Below are 22,035 nucleotides of genomic sequence, written 5' to 3' on the forward strand. Positions count from 1 at the left end.
TGAATTGAAATGAATTAATAAAGGAAAAATTTACTTAACTCAAACAGCTGCAAAGAGATTGCATGTTATACTAATCATTAGCCCTTCAATACATAAAGTTTGACAGTTAACTTACAGTTTAGACTACAGACTGACAATACATGTAATGTAAGTCTTATTAGCATTCAAAATTCAAAGTCAAGCATTTCTAAATGCATTTAAAAAGTTAAAAGTTGGGGACAAACTTTGAGCCAGGACATGATCTTGGGAATGTGCTCAGATATTTAGTGGCATATACAGGTGCTGGTCATAAAATTAGAATATCATGAAAAAGTAGATTGATTTCAGTAATTCCATTTAAAAAGTGAAACTTGTATATTATATTCATACATTACATACAAACTCATATATTTCAGATGTTTATTTTGTTTAATTTTGATGATTACAAATGACAACAAATGAAAATCTCAAATTCATCATATCAGAAAATTAGAATATTACTGAAGACCAATAAAAACAAAGGATTTATAGAAATGTTGGCCAACTGAAAAGTATGAACATGAAAAGTATGAGCATGTACAGCACTCAGTATTTAGTTGGGCCTCCTTTGGCCTGTATTACTGCAGCAATGCGGCGTGGCATGGAGTCGATCAGTCTGTGGCACTGCTCAGGTGTTATGATAGCCCAGGTTGCTCTAATAGTGGCTTTTAGCTCTTCTGAATTGTTGGGTCTGGTGTATTGCATCTTCTTCTTCACAATACCCCATAGATTTTCTATGGGGTTAAGGTCAGGAGAGTTTGCTGGCCAATTAAGAACAGGGATACCATGGTCCTTCAACCAGGTACTGGTAGCTTTGGCACTGTGTGCAGGTGCCAAGTCCTGTTGGAAAATGAAATCTGCATCTCCAAAAAGTTGGTCAGCTGCAGGAAGCATGAAGTGCTCTAAAACTTCCTGGTATGTGGCTGCGTTGACCCTGGACCTCAGAAAACACAATGGACCAACACCAGCAGATGACATGGCACCCCAAACCATCACTGACTGTGGAAACTTTACACTGGACTTCAAGCAACGTGGATGAAGTGCCTCTCTTCTTTTCCTCCAGACTCTGGGACCATGATTTCCAAAGGAAATGCAAAATTTACTTTCATCAGAGAACATGACTTTGGACCACTCACCAGCAGTCCAGTCCTGTTTCTCTTTAGCCCAGGCAAGACGCTTCTGACGCTGTCTGTGGTTCAAGAGTGGCTTGACACAAGGAATGCGACAGCAGAAACCCATGTCTTTCATACGTTTGTGTGTGGTGGTTCTTGAAGCACTCACTCCAGCTGCAGTCCACTCTTTGTGAATCTCCCCCACATTTTTGAATGGGTTTTGTTTCACAATCCTCTCCAGGGTGCGGTTATCTCTCTTGCTTGTACACTTTTTTCGACCACATCTTTTCCTTCCCTTCGCCTCTCTATTAATGTGCTTGGACACTGAGCTCTGTGAACAGCCAGCCTCTTTAGCGATGACCTTTTGTGTCTTGCCCTCCTTGTGCAAGGTGTCGATGGTCGTCTTTTGGACAACTGTCAAGTCAGCAGTCTTCCCCATGATTGTGTAGCCTATAGAACTAGACTGAAAGACCATTTAAAGGCTTTTGCAGGTGGTTTGAGTTAATTAGCTGATTAGAGTGTGGCACCAGGGGCCATCAATTTTGAACCTTTTCACAATATTCTAATTTTCTGATATGATGAATTTGAGATTTTCATTTGTTGTCATTTGTAATCATCAAAATTAAACAAAATAAACATCTGAAATATATGAGTTTGTATGTAATGTATGAATATAATATACAAGTTTCACTTTTTAAATGGAATTACTGAAATCAATCTACTTTTTCATGATATTCTAATTTTATGACCAGCACCTATACAAGGTTCTGGACTCCGCATGAGAGCATCCACTCACTGTTCATTCTCAACAGACCATTAATCATTGTCCACGGGTGTATGGTAATGGACTGCAGACTCTGAGCACACCTATCTGCTGCAATTATGAGCCCAGTAAGAGGTGAATACAAGGTGAAAATGATTTCCGGTACTTCCTGTCTGATACTGGGATGAGTTAAGTTTACCCCGTTGTGATTCCATGCAGAGTCTAAAGCCCTTTAAGCTTAGAACCTCTGTATCTATTTTTTTTATATAAGATAATGGAGACAAAACATCTGACAGCTTACAGCTGGCCAGCATGCATTAACTGTCACTGCGTCATTAGATAATGCTTATATTAATTGCCTTAGTTTTGGCACAGCAAGCGAATGAATTGGTTCAGAAACATAAAAAGAGCCTGGTTGGAATCCGAATGTATCACACCAAATTAGCTTTAAAAAAAGTTTTAGGTAGCAATACAGCTTTAACTGAATCTGTATCACTATCATTTTGATTGTTTTAACTATCAAAGATCATAAACCAAAAGTGATGCACTAAACCTTTAAAGTGTGATTTTAGGATTTTGTTTGACAACTGTCAGTGGACTTGAGGCTTGTGAAGTATGTGGAACATGTAATAAAGAGACAAATCACCTCTGGTTCTTAAACAAGAAATCAATGTAGAAATACTTAAACATGCAATATCACTGAAACATCCCAGCTATTCACTCAGCAAAGCCCCTAGCTGCAATGGACTCTGGTTCAAAAGTGAATCCTTAAATGTATCTAATGAAATAGTAATTGAGTGATCTTTGCATGATTTCATTATACGCAAGGATCATTACGCTGGTTGAAATGTTAAATGTGACACTATTGTTAATTAGGTATTGAACTTTAAATCCTACAAGGTCTTAAAAAAATACCCTCCAGCTTTACACTATTTTTTAATCCCGGATGACAGAGGGTGCGCTACATCAGCTTTTGATATGCATAAGGAGAAACAAGGGGTAGCAATGAAATAAAACTGATAGACTTTACACTCTACAAACTAGTGTGTTTTTAGAAAAGTATGCATTTATTATTTTCTAGATATAAGATTGAAGATGTATTTCATAATAACCCAAAGTAAACACATGACACAAACCAATAGAAGATAAAAAAAAACAGTTATGCTTTTCTCTGTCAGCTTCCTTACACACGTACACACACACACAAACACACACACAAAAGCACATACATTGTATATGATAGACAGATGAACAGACAGACAGACATCTGTACCCATCTTCTGCTTATCTGGCAGCAGGTTTGAAGCATTACAGGTCTAGCATGGGGACAGATTGCCTCCAGTTTCTCAAGGGCATATCCTAAGGGAGGTCTCTCCTATATGGTAGAGCTGCTCGTCCTATTTCTAAGGGAATGCCTGGCCTCCCTAAGGAGGAAGCTCCCTTTAGGAGTTGGTATCCTGGATCTCCTTCATTTGGTCATGACCCAGATTTCATGACCATGCTTTAGGGAAGGAACGTGGACTGACTGTTAAATCAAGAGCTTCCTCATTTGGCTCTGCATTCATATTATGGTGTCAGCTGCATTGATCCGTCAATTGATCTCCCACTCTATTCTCCTTCTGCTTGTATAAAGGCCTAGAACCAAAACAGTAGGGCGCTTCCACTGGAAGCAGTAACTCTTCTCCAAACTGAAAAAGACAAGCCACCCTTTTCCAATTGAGCACTATGGCCTCAGAGTTGATGGAGCTTATCTTTATCCTGGTCGCTTTGCGATAGGTTTTAGCAGAGGGAACCAGCATAGCCATGTTATCTGCAAAAAGAAGGAACAAATTCTGCTGGTCCCCAAAAGAGAACCCCTCCAGCCCCTGGTTGTGCCAAAAAATCCTGCATCTAAAAGGCATTAACGGGATCAGTGATGAAGGACTCTGTTCTTGTCTGTTGTTTCATCACTTCCCACATTCACTGCTGTAACACTCTTCTTCCTGTTTCTCAGAAATCTCTTCATAAGCTTCAATTTGTCCAGAGATCAATGACTAGTATAATAACCCAAACCCCCTTATTCCATCACAACACCCCATTGGCTCCTTGTCATCTTCAGCTCAAAATCACCCTTTTTACATTCAAGGTCATCTTTAATCTTGCTCCCCCATACCACTCAGAACTCCTTAAGATTGCTACCCCTTCTCGAACCCTTAGATCTTCCTCTTCCATCCACCTCATTAAGCCTCCTGCCCACCTCATCACCATGGGGAGCTGGGCCCTCTCCCGCTCTGCACCCAAATTCACTCCCTCCCAATATTTGCATTACTGATACTAAAAACTCATCAGAATCATAATCAAGTTTATTGCCAAGTAGGTTTGTACTTAGAAGGAATTTTACTTGGTGTTGATGGTGCTGACAAATTAGATATATATACAGAATCCAGAATCAGGGGCGGATCTAGAAAAATATTTATGGGGTGGCAAGAGGGGGGCAGGAATTTTTTAGGGGTGGCAACATATGGCATTTGTTTAAACTGAATTTAATCACAGTTATCACAGTTTGGTGAGAATAGTATGTACAGTACTAGTGTTTCATGTGAAACAGTTCATATTAATAATACATTGTACAATGAGATCTCACTTAATAGGAGATAGAAGAATGATAACACTACTTCTAGTGGGGCCTTATGACAGGAAAGGTATTAAGGTAAGACACAGGTGCTGAGGTGCAGATGTGTGAGATTGACTGTCAGAGAGGCAGCTTTGCAGCATTTGCACAAGAAGAAACGATAGAAAAAGTTACCTATCATAGATCTATGGACTGAGCTGCACTAAAGTGAGCAGAACTACACAGTAGAAATAAAAGGGTCAAGGCACCCGAACAAGGTACAGGACATCTATGTATTGTTTACTCTGAACACACATTTACCCCATTTGTTCCTCAGTAACTTGACATACAGCAGTTAAGGCAACATGAAAGGGACATTTCATGCATGTAAATATGCTGTAGATAGAGCTGTATATGGAGGACCAACTCCGCCATATTTAAAAATAAATACAGAAATAAATAAATAATAAATAAATAAGCATACAAATTGCCACATGTCATAATTGCCACCAAAAATACAATCAACAAATAAATGTAATTAGAAATTATATTATAATGGCAGGCAGAAATGTAACAAGGGCAGGCAGAAAGAAATAGCGGCGAAGAAATAACTAGGGTAAAAAAATACAAAGGAAGAATAAAACAGACAAAAATATGATAACATGCACATAAATAAATACTTAAAAATATAAGTAATAAAAAATGAAGTTGAAGATAATAAATGACAAAAAAATAAAAAAGGTAAATATTAAAAAGGCAAAGAAATAAAGAAGCCAATTAAAGGAGTTATATACCTTTATGACTAGCTGTATAATTTAATTTCTACTTACATTTATTTGTTGTTTGTATTTTTGGTTGCAATTAATTGTATGCTTATTTATTTAATAAGCATTTATTTATTTCTGTATTTATTTTTAAATATGGCAGAGTTGGTCCTCCATACTGCTGTATCAACAAATCAACAAAAAGGCAGGTTCTGTATGTTACATCAAAATCTCCACAAATCTGAAAAGAAGCAACATAAAAATACGTTTTGCTTGTGAGTAGGTTCATACGGGTCATTTCTGGATAGTTTCATATTATATATACAAAAAAAGAAACAACAACCCTGCTTCATATTAAGCAGGATTTACACCAGTATCACATTTTTTACTTTTAACACTTTTGGTTTCATTAAAGGAAATATCAGATTTTCTCAGGTGCCAAAACAAAATGTAGCAGCTCTGTAAAGGCTCACCAGAGAGCAGAACATAAAGTTAACATGACTATAACAGCTGAATGCAGTGATTTCCATGTTGCTCAGCAAGGCGCTTCACAACTTTATTTAGATCCAATGCCTTTGTGCGTTTTGATTTGAGTAAAATCAAACTTGATCGTCTCTTTTCTGTCATAGTTGACCGCAAATATGTCTTTCTGAGCCTGAGACGTCAGGCCTAACTAACATCATAGATAGAGAAATAACGTTCTGCAACCTGATTTTTATCATCTCAAAATCAGCATTGCAGCTATGCTAGCAACATTGTGCTTTCATTATGATTTAATTTCTCGATAGATAGTTAATCAGTTTCTACCTGTTTCATCCTGTGTCTCCTCTCCCCATCACCCCTGGCTCCCTCGCTTTGCCCCATTCGGTTTTCAAACTAATCAGTCTCAGTCTCTCTCGCGTCATCTCGTGCTGCATTCACTGCAGTCCGACATTAGAAATTAGCGGTCGTAATTCTCAAATGATTCATAATTTATAAGCCTCGCCACCCCTACCGCCAACTGGGGTGGCAGCTGGGGTGGCAAGGCTGTCATTTAGGGTGGCATTTGCCACCCTATGCCACCCCAGTAGATCCGCCTATGTCCAGAATGTATAGTATATATACAATATAAAACATACAAAATAAAGTATATAGCTACATACACAGTAGCCTGTTGGTTAATGTAACACAGGAGGTCTGCAGATGCCATGTTGGTGTAGCTTCTACGTCCTGAACGGCGGAGGGAGAGAGGCAGTGTCAAGTGTCACAGGGGTCTCTGGGTCTTGTTGATAAGGCTGGTAGTGGATGGGAAAAAATGTTCCTCTGTTTAAGATTGCATACTTCCAGTGATCTCCCTATGCTGTTGTTACACTGACTATTGTTGACAAGTCTTTTTTTTGGTTGGTTTCTTGGTTGGTTTGAAATGTGCATTGAATAAAATGTATATTATTATTACTATTAGTCCCTTTGCTGACAAACTTTTATGGAGCTATATTATGGAGCAGGGTCTATGTATTTTTCAGCAGGTCCTGGTAGTTGTATACTGACCAAAACTAGAAATAGATTTTGAGATGACACTGCGTTTGAGTAGCTACCAACTTGGCTTAACCAAAACAGTTGGATAAAGCATTAGGTATTGACCAAACGAGGATGACAATCTTAAGCATATGACAAATAAACAAAGCCACAGACTGATCACCTCCATGTCATACTGCACTGATATATTCATTGAGAATAAGAGGACCTGACATAATAATTGACATAAACACTGAATAGTAAACTTATAGATATTTTTCAGAAAGCTGAGAAACTATATGACATTCTTTTGCAGAGACAATGTTTTAAGTGTACTTATCAATTACATTTTTTGACACATTAAGTTTCTACATGCTATAATAATCAGAATTTCCATTTGAAATAATATGTTTAAAGGAATGCATATATCAATTAATTTTTGTAATGGAATTATACATAGATGGATACAACTTTTCTATTGATATTCCTTTGTTTTGAGAAGCAAAGCTGTGATGTCACTGAAGCTTGAAAGCTCAAAGAAGATTAATTATTCTACATATGACCCTGTTCAGGTTAAGGCTATCATAAACTTCCTGCCTTAATGTAAGTACCTTAAGGGTCACTATATTAAAAAAACTATTTCTACCTGGTTTTCTTTATGTGACCTACAATATATTTGGAAAAGAATTAAGCCTGGGAAGCCGGTCGATATATTTGTATATTGTATACTGTTTTCTCTTTTATTCAAAATTATTTTTGTTCTATTTCTTTTTTTATTCTTTTTTAATATTCAACCTTGATGTTATGTATTGAGCTAGATTCTAGCTTTGATCTGCCTTTTTATCAAAACATTACCGTGTAGGAGTCTTTGTCCTTATGTAAATCTTACATGTTCAAGGATTTAGTTTTCTTCCTAATGTTATTGCTTCTCTGTACATGTAGCCAAGTTCCAGTGGTATGTTTTTGAAATAGCTGCAAAAAATAGATGGTATTTGTGAAAAGTATCTGGCATTATGTTTCAAGATCTGTCAGCATCTGATGTCACTGAGCAAGCTGGTGACATATCAATAATAGCTCCCCAGTGCCACTATTAGAACATCCTTAGAGTACAAGCAAGCACTGATTGAAAAGAGGAAGGATAATAACAGATAATAATAAGTGGTAATACTGATTAAGTCATGGCCAGGATCTCTCTCATTGCTTCTCTCGTACTTTTTCTCCTTCTCTACTCTAATTTAAAAACCCTGTCACTATGGGAATTAATGGCTTGTTCCTTTGACACCCACATAATTAATTGCAGCAACATAAAGTTGTATATGGACCAAAGTATGATTGTTACATTTTGAAAAGAGTTTGAAATGTTCCTGGGGTGGGAGCAGCTTGGCTGTGTTCAGAGTGCAGGTGCTTTCATCACTGTCTATTCAGAGAGAAATGTGAAACCCTTTTCATACCATCCCAGCCTAATTTCACCACTGTCTTGGCATTATGTATGGGCTCCAGCTTAGAATTACATCCTTTTTTTTCAGTTCTTATTCATTTCAGCATCAAATAAATGGTTTTGTCTGCCTTCATTGTGCGCAGATATTGGACTATGAAGTATTTGGGGATTTATAACAGAGGCGTGATTGATAATCACTTTATTCCATGCAGCAACACTGTTTGTAAGAGAACAATAGAGCTGCAATGCCAAAAACACTCCAAAATCCTCTTTTACATGGGAGCGAGCACTACTTTCCAGGTCCCATTACAGCTAAATGTACCACCTAACAAGCTTGTTTTTCCCCCTTTTTTATTTACTCCATATCCTACATGAAAAGGATACACAACGCTGGAAGTGTTTATTGGCATAATTTAAGAACACCTTTAAAAGACTTTAGGACAAGCAATTGTTTTAGTCCACCAGTATCAGATGGCAACTACATACGTACTTGTGTTGGAATGGGTAAAAAGCTTAGCTTAAAAAAAACAAATTATGAAATCAACAACTATACATTTATTGGGACCCCTAACAATCACTATGAAATACTTTACTTTATTCTTAGCTTTTCTGATTTTGTTTAAGTGCCTTGACATCGTCATTCATAATTCATAAGTTTCTGTTTCCAGCAGATTGTAAACATGAACTAAATACAAGGCTGAATTCTCATGGTCAGAAATTTTGCAATAGAGCAAAAAGGTTAAAACATATCCAAACTCCCCTGATATAGAAATGCAGCAAAGACTAATTGAAAATGTGGCAAGAGGGGTGAAGAAAAGAAGAGATTTAAGAGATACATTGTCCTAAGAGAAAAAGAGTAATATGGCCGTACAAGTGTAAAATGTAAAATTATAGAGTAAGACTTAAAATTTGTTCAGTTGGCACAAGAGGGGCTTAAGTACATGCTTCAGTCAGGGCCGCACAATGAGAAGAAATGAAGATAATAACTTTGGCTTCACCTCTCTCCTTGAACTTCAGTTTGTTGATAAATGCAAAATATATCAGTGGTCTTAATAGTGATAATATTAAAATCCTTTTTTTAAGTATTTTTAAATTAAATGTTTTTTTTTTTTTTCGTTTGAGCTCATGCTTCTGCAAAAAAGTGTATATTTTTGTTTAGGCATTTCACATGTTTAGTACATGTCCCAATACATGTGACTTGACTTTATTAAGCAATATGTTAACATAAATTTTTTGAAAGGGATATACTGTTTCTATTTATTTCTTGGGCTTTTACATTCATGTTGTTGTGTGCTTGAAGTGTGTAGGTGACCAGAAAAGTTGAATTTAGTCCCTCAAAAGGCTTCATGTGTGAAGCGTGCCCTTTCACAAAAGATGTTGATGAACATGATGCTATTTTTTACACACAACTCAGGATGAATAACAATGAACGTTGCATGAATGTGTAAGGCAATCTACAGAAATGTATGACCTCCGTGAGAGTCTTAACAGGCACACACATGTTCACAATCGAGAATAAGCTAAAAAGTATTAAAGCTCATCCAGATACAAAGAGATGTGACTCTTCGGTTTATTACATTATTTATTATTATATAAGGAAAATCAAACCTGATCTTTGTCTTTGATTTTAAGTCTTATAGGTTAAACCCAAGTGATGAAAATGATTCATATAACATAACATTAGATACCTCAAAAATAAAATAATCCAAATATGATATAACATTATCTGTTTGGGTCATGTTTTTCTATCATTTCCGTTTTCCTTATTCCCTATTATGTTTTTTGTGAATATTGATTTTTCTTTTAATTACATATTGTTTGTATAACTATTTAAAAAAGTAATGGACCACTGGCTAACTTTTTTTCTATATCTGCTATTTTTATCTCTTGACACAAACTGTATTTCAGATTTTAATTACACCATATATATCACACATGGATAGATGAATATTAATATTGCACTTTTGTAAAACTAGGCTTCATAGTGTAGTAAGTTCATGTGGGGCGTTAAAATACAGTAGTAAGTAACACACCATCGTGATGCATTTATTTGTTCTGCAAGTTTTTTTTTGCCTCCACACTTTTTTAACTCTAGGTCTGACTCTGGCTTTGCATGTTAGGCTGGATGAACAAGTCTTCACTAGTTGACATTTTTAACCAGTATAGGGTTAAAAAAAAACAGGAATGAGTAAGGGAATAGAGGGGACCTGTGGAGCTACAGTAATGAGGAAATCAGCATGGTAGTTCCATTTTATATAGACCACAACTCCGTAGAATTCAGAACTGAATTCAGTTTTTTGTGTCAACTAAAAATGTTTGAAACATAAAGCACAAATAAATGATTAAATGCAAAGGGAAGCATTTAAAATAATATGTCCCCTTTAAGACATCTCAATGGACATTTCAATTTGATGCACTATAAAAATGTTTTTATTAAAACCTAATAAGTTATTTTTTTAAATATATATGAGAAAACGTTTCCATTAATGCAAATGTGATGCATTAAATTGCATGAAAAGCCTCTTGCTCACTGCATTATCCAACAGAAGGGGCTATGTCACAATTTCGAAAGCAGCAATTTATTGGAGACATGTATCATGGTGAAAAACAGATTAAGTGCTGCTTTGGCAGATATATAATCAAATGTGCAAAAATAATCAGTGTTTGCAATCCCATGCATAGAATAAAAGAATGGATATGCTTTTACTTTTCTATTTGTCAAAGAAACAGGATTTTAAGCAAATTAGTCAGAAGCTCAAAGGAAAACAAATCCTCTCTGCAATAAAGGAAATTGGCATCATAGATTTATTAAACTAATTTTAAGAATAAATCATCAATTTATTATTACAATAATGATGATTATGCATAATGGTGAGTTGATTTAATCATTTTGCTTATAATTAATCATATTATATTTTAAGTCTCCTAATGGATTGAAATACTGGTGCATTTGAAAGGACATTAAAAAATAATTTTAGAACATAATTTACATATCAAATCTTGGACAAGCAAGCTTCAATTCTTGCAAGAATCTTTGTGAAAATAAATTTATTTGCGGTTCTGTATTAATGTATGTTCTTTTAAATATAAAAAAAATATAGTACTTATTAACTTTAGGCTCACCATTACCTCTTAGAATTTTTTGGTGCATCAAATAAGAATTTAGCCTATAACAGAAAGGCTAAAACCATCTAATTTTGTCTCGATTTTCTACATTAAAATCTTGCTGAAAAAGAGATTGGCGAGAAATGATCTAAAACTGTAGCACAAACATAAGTATTTACCTGAGGCTTCATCACAAATCTGACTGATATCTCTCAGGCCTCTAACTGTTTTATTTCTACATATGTCAGCTCATATCCATATCTTCTGTTTTCTTATCCACATTGTAGATTTGATCTGCCTCTGATGGAAGAGGAAATGAAAGAATCTGAATAATGACACCGAAATAATGTTTCACACTTTCCCTGCAGCAACATGTTGTTTACTTCAGTCATAGATTTTATGAAACATTAATTTGATACTTTTTTTTCTCCTTCTCTTACCTCAAGCAGACAGGCAGTCACAGTAGAATTATTATCAAAAGCTGAGCTAGTCTTCAATATTTTGCCAACAGATAAATGTTAATTATAGTTTTAAAGAGTAGAGGATAGAAAATTTGTTTTGTAGTGAATTAGGTGATGTTTAATCAATATTTTACCTTTAAATTCAGTCGTATGTTGATGGAGATTTAAACAAATCATTCATGCAGATTTATTGACTTAATTCCCCATCATATCATTTTTTAGCCAAACCAGGTGTTATTGCACACCAACACCACTTTGTTTAGCAAGAGCTTTAAAACAGGTGCTGAGATTTCTCTAATCCACACTATTCTCCTTCCACCTGCTGTGATAATTAATGAGGTGCTTTGGTACACAGTGAAGAGTTAGACCTACTAGCAGATGTAATAGGGTCATTGGGATGAGGCTAATGTTTATGCTTCATATTGTGATATTTGGATTTTAAAATGGGGTTCAGAGCATAAGGTAAATACAGATAAAAGGAGATTGATATTTGCAAGTTTTTAGCAAAGGTTGTGAATACAGAAAAGCAAAGCTGCAATTTACTCTGACACTTTATACTTGTTAGATCACACTTTTTGTTGGGAGTTTAACCATCTAAGCTGCAATTTTTCAGTGTGAACTTTTCATTATTGAATCTTTTTTTAATGTTTTTAACTTCTTAAGGGAGGTCGTACATTTTTGTTGCTATAAACATGCATGACTCTGTTGTGTCTAAAGTCCATAACTTTAATATGGTTGATGTTGGGGACCAAATTATCATGTCTATATCATTATTTGCCTGCTTTACTTATTCCAAACTCATAATTGAAATTGTTATTTTGTTGAAAAACAAATTTATTTCACCATTGGTTTTGGTGTAAGGTTACAATATTTAAAGGTAGTTAGTTTTATTTTTACTTTACATAATACAAGAGTGCATTCCGTAGCAGAACAGTACCTAAATTTGCTTTGTGCTGTGGGGGACAGTTCAGGTCAGAAGATGATACCTTGAAAAGATTTTTCTGTCATTGTTGGGTGGAGGTTAGTCGAGGACCTAAATGCAGAGATGAGGGGTGTGTTCTTGCAGGTTTAATTAAATCAAAAAGGGCAATGAATGAAAAGCAAGGGAAACCACACAAGAGGAGCCAAGTAATGATGAGAAACCAGCAATGAGGAATTGAAAAGGAGCTGTATATATGGAGGACAGAACAAAGAATGGGCTAATGAGCTGATATGGAACAGGTGTGGATAGAAGTAACTAGAAGGGAGCCAAGGGGGAAGCAGACAGACACAAGAGAGCAACAGAGATTAACTCAAAAAATGCGATACAGCTTAAATATAACACTAAATGGAAAAGAAACCAAAGATCAACAAAACATTGTGACAGAGATAAATGAAAACTGAAAAGTCCAAAAAGGGAAGAACCATAACAATTTCAACATTGATGTTCTATCAAAATCCAAATAATCCTAGAGACATTAACAAGCAAGCTATTCTAATGTTTTTTTTATAAATTCTTACCAAAGCCTTTGATATCTGCTCTCTTTGATTTATGGACGATACTTTTGTCAGTGTTAAGAAAATCAACATATTTAAATGAACCATACTATTTCTGAATAGACATGTAAATAAAGTTCCATCTTTAACTATGCCAGGGGCTTTTCCAAAAAACTACAGAAAATTTGCTGATCCTCTGCATCTTTCTATGTCCCAATACAAGTTGTGGTTTAAAGATTTATTTAAGACTGCATGTATAATTTTGACTCTGTTTTTAGAGAAAATTCATAATACATTTAAAATTGACAGCCTTTTTTATTACAAATTTCAAAACATGCAGAAGTTGTCGTATTTTAGTAATTTCTCCACCTCTTTCATTATTATAAATATTTTTGTATAGGTATTATTATTATTGTTATTATTAATATTTTTATTAATCACCATTGCTAACAACTAACAGTGCTGTTGAATCAAGGGTAACTTTGTAATTGCTTGTGTTCCTGCCTCAAGATGGCTGGTATTTGTAAAATTAGCCATAAACTCCACAAACCTACTAGTAGATTTGAACAACTGCGGAGTGTTTTGTAACTCAAAATAGTTTTTAACGTCATCAGAGCATATAACATACATCAGTGCAGACAGAGAAGGTCAATATTTCCCGTTAATTTAAATTTTCTCAAATGAAAGTAGAAATAATTTAGAGGTCATGTAAAAGTAATATATCCATTCAGAAATGAAGTTTAAGTTTTAAAACTAAAGTAAAATCCTTCATTAATACAAATTATATTTTCACTTCAAAGGTAAATGTCTTTTCATAGAGAAGGACACACATTTTGATGCTCCAATGCTATCCAGGTACTGTATCTATTGCAAATGTTGGCTTGAGGCATCACAGCTTGAAAGAGAACATTAGAGCTATGCTTGAAAAATTAGCATACCAAAAACCTGAATACAATGCTGTGAAATTCATAGCTTATGATAAAGATTCTTTGAGCTTCATGAATTTGAATTTATATGACCACATGTCCCCCAGAAGAGCTGTGGAAGGAGCGGTCTTTTCATTCAACAACATTGAAAAAGGCACATTGTTTCTAAAATAGCATTACCACAGGCAAAGACTATACAACCTTGTTTCAATGCCAATATCTTCTAGCTATGTACTGGAATGGGTTATGAATTTTTTGTCAGGGGATTACGCAGTCAGAGATTTTAATAAGCTCATAAACTGCTGCTTTAAATTATCTGATATCATACAGAGCCCTAGTGCATTGAATTGATGAGACTATATCTAAATGTATTTATATATTTCTTACTGTCTCACTTTATAACAACTATGGAATAATATTGATGTCAAATATTGCTGTTTTAGTTATTTTAGTGTGTATGAGTTTGGATTTTCATTTTTAATTAAATGTACATCTAAACCTTTATGGTAAGCATATGGTGCAAAAAATACTTTCTGTATCAATCATTTTCAATTAATTTGTGATTGAAAATTTATCAGAATAAACTTCTGGTTTTGTGAAGGTCTCCTAATTAAGGAGCGGCTTTTGTTTTAATGCTCAAACTTTCAGCTTTATGTTGCTGATTAGGTCTCACACTTCAGATTATTCTTCTGTACCTCTAGTTTATTAGTTTTTCATCTGACTGATGGAACCAATTCCCAGTTATGCAGTAGAGCTGTAAAGGCAGTAAAAATCATCCTCTAGATCTGGGCCTTGATTTTGTCTCCTCTTGCGGACCAAAGGAACAATTATCATGGCTTTGTTTATGCAGCCATCCACTGTTAACCGTGAGAGCTTTTCGTGTGCAGGTGTGTGCTCTGTTAATTATGTCCAGTGGATTCAATTAGTCAAAACAGATTACTGACAACTTTTGGAAACCTGTTATGGATGTCAGAACAAAATAGGATGCATCAGTGCTTATCTGTTGGGTCTGAAAAAATTCTCAATGCTTAGGGCGTATTTGGAAGCTACAAAAGAAGAGTGCTTGACAACCTATTCACCCTGAAGCTGAACATATCTGGGTTTGATAGAGTTATAAACAATATTTTTCAGAAATATTTGAGAAATGTCTGAGCCCTGTATAGTTTGTTTTATTATTATTATTAATGCCTTAATACTTTGCATATCAAATTATTTTTAAACAAATATTTGAGATGTGAAATTCTGTTAAAGAAACTATGTAATTCTATTAAAAAGATGTCCTACATTGTTTCTTTTCCCTCCCACCCCCTTTATACCCCCGTTTCAATACCTTCATCAGGTGTACTTTAAGCGTGATGGGGAGCTGATAGAGGTAATTTCTTATACTGAGCCATACTCCAGCGAGCGAGCAGCCGGCGCTGCAGGATGGAGAGGAGCCAGGCCACTCATCAGCAGGGACCTTGATGAGACCAAACTACAGCGTTCCCTCTCCCTTCTTGATCCGGAAGGCCGGTCAGCTCGTCTGTACACAGAGAGCCCTCAGCGAGTCCATACTCAGGGCCAGCAGGCCAGTGAGCCGAGCCCTGCAACAGAGGTCATTCCAGAGACAGTGGTGAGCCGGGAGTTCCCCCGCTGGGTACACAGCACGGACCCTCTGTACTACTTCAGCCACACTCAGATCCCTCAGAGCGACGGCTCTGTTGTGGTACAGGCTCGACTCACCTGGACCCTCAACCCACAGCTGGACAATGATGCCCTATTCAGCTGTGAAGTTAAGCACCCAGCATTGTCCATGCCCATGCAGACAGAGGTCACTCTGGGTGAGTCAAGTGTTTATCTGCTTTGCATGCTGGTTTTGTTTTTCTATCTCACTTTCCCTGTCTCTGCTTTAAAACCCCGAAACCATTTTCTCCTTTCTCGATTCCTGATTTCGTGCTGTCTTTATGTCAGTGTTTGAGGCAGACTGGACCTCCTTGTGTTGCCTCGCAAATGTGCACAGAACAACACTGATTTTCATTTGATGCTGGTTAATTGTGTTCCAGCTGAGCAGATTACGAGTTTAGCGGCAAATGCACAACTCCAAGTGAGTGACAGGGCAATTCATTGAGGTGTCTGTTACTAGATTGAGTTAACCTAGCACCGTTATTGAAAAAGTCAGCCTGAATTAGAGAAGCAGAATGAGAATTTAGACACTCTGACCAGTGTTATATAATTGGAAAGAGCGTTTCAGAGTTGCTGCATTTCATCAAACTTCATCAGGCTACAGGACGAGTAGCTTCGTATGTCGGCATGCCAATAAATGTAATGGTTTTAGTTAAGTTTAGGGAGAAAAAGGTGTGCACTAAGATTACAAACTAGTAAAAGCAAGGAAATCCAGACTGTGTACGTTCAGGACAGGAATATTTCTATGAAAGAACTTCAAATAAAGTTTTACGCCTGTGTGCGAGTCTGTTGTTGTTAGATAGACAGACGACATAGAGATCCATGGGCGATGCACACTCTGTTTTATTTTATCGAAGATGGCTTTCAGCACATCCAATTAAGACTTCAAAGCCTATGTTTTGGCATAGTCCTTCTGGGAACGAGCCATGCATTTCTTGCACTATATGCCGAGACATTATCCCTTGCAAGATGGAAAGAATGAGCAAAGGAAAAGAGTCTCTTGCTGCTCTATGTCTATGCCTGATGTGTTTCACATGGTATTTTATCTCCTCACCAGCTTCCATTTAATTAAAATATACGTCATTCACTCTAATGAGGAAACATGGTCACTTTGCTTAGATCTATGAAAATCACTTATTGCCTGTAAAGTTCTCGATAACTTATGAAATAATGGAGGTTACAAAAGTCGTTGTTTTTGTGTCCACCACAATCTATGGAAATCTGTGAAAAAGTTTCAAAGTATTTTTCTACTGCTTTACGTTGTAAAGAAAGTATTCAATAAAATAAACTGGAACCAGTGCCTAATAGCCTCCAGCTGCTAAATAGCAGCTGTTAAGGTGTGGCAATTTGTTTTTTCCGAGACTTACTCTGGCAATGGGACTTAAAAAAAGAGATAAATCCCTTCATCATTTCACTGCTAGGCCAGATAAAACATCACTTTGCCAGGAAAGCTAATGGAAGAATCATGGCCGTGACCATCATATTTAATGCATATAAAAGTTCACAACTGATTGATGCTTTTCAATCCTGGTCCTCAAGGTACATAAAACCCTGGTTTAAGTAACACAACCTACCTAGTATTGTTGTAATATTGTTGCTGACTAGTTAGTAACTCGGTTATAACAGCATTACCATCTCTTGTTGAATTCAGCAGTATATTTCAATATATCATAAACTCAGACCATCTGAAATGGGTTGCTTAAGTGTAATATTTCCTTTATTGTATTCAAGTGGACTCTACACGCAGATCTTCCTTTTATAGAACACACTTGTGATATGATAGAATTATGAGATTAGAATTATGGATTTTCAGCTGACAAAAATCTGTAGCAAATGCGTTATGGAACAAAAGCTCAGATAATTATTTTCTGAAACCTCTCTGAACCTATGTCATGAAGGATTACATCCGTAATAAAGGCTAAATGGGAACCCTTTCACAGCTATAAAGGTGTCATTAATGAGGTTCTTGGGAAGTCTATATTATCCTATTAAAAAATCTTTATGCTGTTAGATGTGGATGAAATCTAAACATTGTAGCTGCTACATGTTTAAAATCATAACTAATAATCATTTTTGAAGTGTTTTAGGTTTTGTTGAATTTCAAAATATTTATAAATTCATGAGCTCAGCATTCTTTGTGAAAATCATTGTTGTATATAAATAACTGAGAGTGATATTTGCATTGTATCTTTATAAAGATTATTCATAGAGAGAAATATGTTCTGATATTTTTCTCAATGCATGCAAAGACACAGAAATACAGATTACAGTTAAAATGCAGCTTTATCATATAGAGAATGGGCACCTAAAAAATGCAAAAGTGACATTTGAAAACTGAAAAGAAATGTATGTAGGTAAATTTCACTCAGCCGAAGCGTCTTCATTTATCTGATTCTTAAGTGTAAACTAATTCTAACACAAAAATAAACCCTGTACAAGTGTAAGAAGCTCACTGTTGCTGTTCCTGTCTTCTTTATTAGCATTATGGGATATTTCTTGACTTAAAAGTCCCCAAAACAGTGACAGAATAGGTAATAAATAAATTAATAAATATCTCTAGTGACAGAATAGCCATGTAGGCAACATATAATTAGAGAGGGAACTGAAAGGTTTAACAAAGTGGAAAATAAACTGGAAAAAATGTTCAAAAGTAAAATAAAAATGTCAAAGATTTACCACAATATGCTTGTGATAAGAATGGTTTAGGTTGTTCAAGTTTCAGCCATGAGAATATCATGTCTATTTTTACTCTGCTTTGCATTCTTTCTAAAGCCTTTAATTTTGTTCTTTTGTTTTTTTTTTTTTTTTGTATTTTTGCCAATTAGATCATAAATTGGTTTCTGTTGTTGAGCCAATGAGGTAAACCTACCAGGCTTGCATAGGAAGAAATTAACATTCTTTTCCTTCTAATTCTACATATGTGCACAAGATAAATAACTTTTTGGTTCACATTTCTAACATATTTAAAGTCTATTTATATACCATTTCATGACTGAAAATGTTCATGCTTAAACATTTGAAAATGAAGAAATAAAATCTTTTTGAAGAAATCTTCAAAAAGCAAAAATAAATAACAAAGACTTCATAAGTATACATCAAAAAGGCTTGTAGTAAATATCAACACCAAGTCTGCCAATACTTGTAGCTGCAGTTATATTAATAAAACAATTCTTTGTGTCCATATTTTACACTCACTGTCAGGGAGGGTGGAATCTGCCTTAAACAGTTGCTTATTAAGCAAATAATGCAAAAGAAATAAAATAAAACCACACAAAATAATATGTCCACATTCACGTTTTAAGGATCATTCATCATGACTTGTAATTAAAAAAAATTACAAGTATGTGACTTGGACTTGATTATGTAGACTTAATTTTGACTTGGGGAGTAAAACTTGATCCAGCCTCTGTCACAAAAAACAAAAAGATATGCAGGGCCACCTGCAGTATAGGTAGCATAAAAAATGTTGACAGAAAAGAAGGGGGCACACATAAAAGAGCAGAACGAGGCAAGGATTTTTTTTCCTTGAATCTGTTGCACAGTACCTGTATAATATATAAAAGATAAAGCCCATAAATAAAACAGATTTTTTGTTATAGACTGACAGAGGGTGTCCAACTAACATAAACATGCTAAGTTATTACACTACTCTACTCTACTCTATACATACTCTTTGCGCTCATTTTGTTTTACTTATTTCAAATAATACAAAAAGTGTAATATTTGAAGAGGGCATATGTGCAATTAAATCTGTCAACTAAAACTGAAATATGGATTATTACCTATTTCTGTCTCTTTTTTAAAATGATGTTAACAAAAGAAAGAGTAGTCTGAAATTACTATCAAATGCCAACGGTGCTATATTTTTTTAAAACTTCTCTTCTTAAACAGGTAATTAATGTAATTTTACATTTGGCCTTTTGAAGGACCTAAAATGAAATCATTTTTGCATTTTCTTTTAAATCCTAACACCTAGAGAAAACTAAATACAAAAGGTTCATTTGTTATTCTAACCAATGCTTGCTTAAAATGCAAAACATTTACTAACCAGCTTTGTCTTGATCCATCTCAGAAGTAAGTTGCTTGTATTTCTTTTATTCAAGACAGTAAGCTTTTTAATCAAGATAACTGGTATATTGATTTATTTAAAAAAGACATGAAAAAAGGAGAATTGTTTTTCACCATTTTGTTACTATCATTCTTACCATTTCCCATTCCTTTATATTGGTCAAAAAAATATTTGTGCTCAAACACATATCCTCTTGTTTCTATCAGGATATGTTTGTGTTTTCATGAAAAGACTGTGTGTCTTTGCATCGCTTAGAAGTAATAACTCTTTCAGAGATTTAATATTGCCAAAGGGGAGCAAGTGACAGCCTGACACTTTGACCAGTGTTCTGTCATGTTACATGCATATTCATGAGTTAGTCTGTGCTCCCCATGCAAATGTTACTAGAGCAGGTGGTTGGTGTTGGTAATCTGTTTAAAAAAATGCCCATGTTTGTTTGATCTCTTCATTATTATGTTCATGAATATACAAACGTCCATGAACAGAGCCTCTAAATAAAAATATGTAATTTGTTTTGGCTTAAGGTTAGTGAAGATGTTTATCATTCAACATCAACAAATATCTGAATTAATTCAGTTTTCATACCCAGAGTGGTGATAGAAAGAGATCGCCACCTTTACACCTCAGTCTAAGCTTTGCCAGAAAGTCAAACAGCAGATGTTCAGTTTGTGTGGGTTGATGTGTGGAAGAGAGTACGCATATTAACAGAGTTTAAATTTATCCAAGTATAACTTTGAACAATAAAAATTAAACTGTTACATGTTCGACTACAGATTATCTTCGCATACATTAGTCTTGCATTGTATTGGATATCTATTAATAGCATTTGTTCATACTGGCACTAAAATAACCTAGGGCTTTTCATGACACGGTCTGGTCTTTTAAATGTGTTCATCTGCCTCCCTGACTTCTCCATTTAAACAGATCCAGTCACCCAACTAACACGACAGGTTTCCCTGTCTGTTGTACAGCTGGGCCGACCTGTTGATGTTCTGCCTTGGCACCGCAGCACACCTGATACAGGATGCACAGTTGTTTTTCTAGGAGGCATGTTGGTTCTTCGACCTCTCCCGAAGTCACAACAGTTCTATTTTGCAAGGGGAAGAAATTGAGCCTTAGGAGATGGTGTCATTGGAGCATGGCGCATTTCCCCTGTGATGTCCTCACCCGAGAGAGGCTATGTCCATCATACTCATGCTGCCGTAATCAAAGGCAGTGACGTAGGACACCAACTGTCACTGTTGGAGCAAATCCCAGAAATTGGCCATCATCTACCGGCCATATGCCTTGTAAGCTCCATGACTGCATGGCACCAATATTTAAAAATACCTTTCTACTATTGTGTGGGAGGTGAAAAGATGGTGTCTCCCACATCCACAGCAATTTCAGCAAGTGAAATCCTTTTTAACATTTAAAGGGGAAAAAATACAAAGCTACAAAATGCTGTGGTCGGATAGTTACGTTTTTGTGTTGTTTTAATCTTTACTAATTGAGAGTGAAGTGTTTTTGTCAGGTATATTCTTACTCTACAAACACTGTTTTTTATTTATGTTTATGTAGATGTGTTCATGTAGTATTTGAGCTTATGTATTTCTGGTCAAATATGCAGCCATAGTTTTGTCAGGATCTTGTTGCTAGTGAGAAAAAGACATTTAGGATTTATTTTTACCATTAGTAAAGGGGTATTTATCCAAATTTAAGTACAGTAGAGTCTATGCATATAGTATTTGAGCCTGTATATAGAAATATGTACCTTTGTAAATGTAAGAAAATCACCTTGAATCCCAATTTGTCTAAATAATAAACCTTTTTTTTTTTTTTGCTAACTTTATAATAATATGCTGAATCAATGTTCCACCTAAAAAAACTACACCATTAATCATTCATTTGAATGTCAGGTAGTGAATCCAACTACACAATTTGTCTCCTAATGTTTGCACCCATGCAAAAAAAAGTTATTGGTGTACTAGCATAGCTAAGTAGGAAACACTATAACATTATCTTAACTGCAGAACTCCAGTAGGGGACTTCCAGGTGTTTCAAGCTGAATTGATTCTTATTGCATGTGTCTCTTGGACCACTGATTCAACATTTGTAACATAATGCATAAGAAGAACTTATCTTTAGGGGAATGTTAATCCTCATAAATAGTGTGCA

At 35.4% G+C, this 22,035-nt stretch overlaps 1 protein-coding gene across 1 annotated transcript in view; it reads left to right on the forward strand.

Annotated features, from left to right (window-relative positions):
• Positions 1 to 22,035, forward strand: part of igsf21a (immunoglobin superfamily, member 21a) — a 240,460-nt gene that overhangs the window by 206,461 nt on the left and 11,964 nt on the right. Inside the window, exon 6 of the mRNA XM_038280808.1 lies at positions 15,487 to 15,967. Within this exon, the coding sequence (XP_038136736.1) occupies positions 15,487 to 15,967 (481 nt within the window). The remainder of the gene's footprint in view (positions 1 to 15,486; positions 15,968 to 22,035) is intronic.

This window comes from Cyprinodon tularosa, unplaced genomic scaffold (genome assembly GCF_016077235.1).
Source record: "Cyprinodon tularosa strain WSP-4 unplaced genomic scaffold, ASM1607723v1 ctg165, whole genome shotgun sequence".
Taxonomy (NCBI): domain Eukaryota; kingdom Metazoa; phylum Chordata; class Actinopteri; order Cyprinodontiformes; family Cyprinodontidae; genus Cyprinodon; species Cyprinodon tularosa.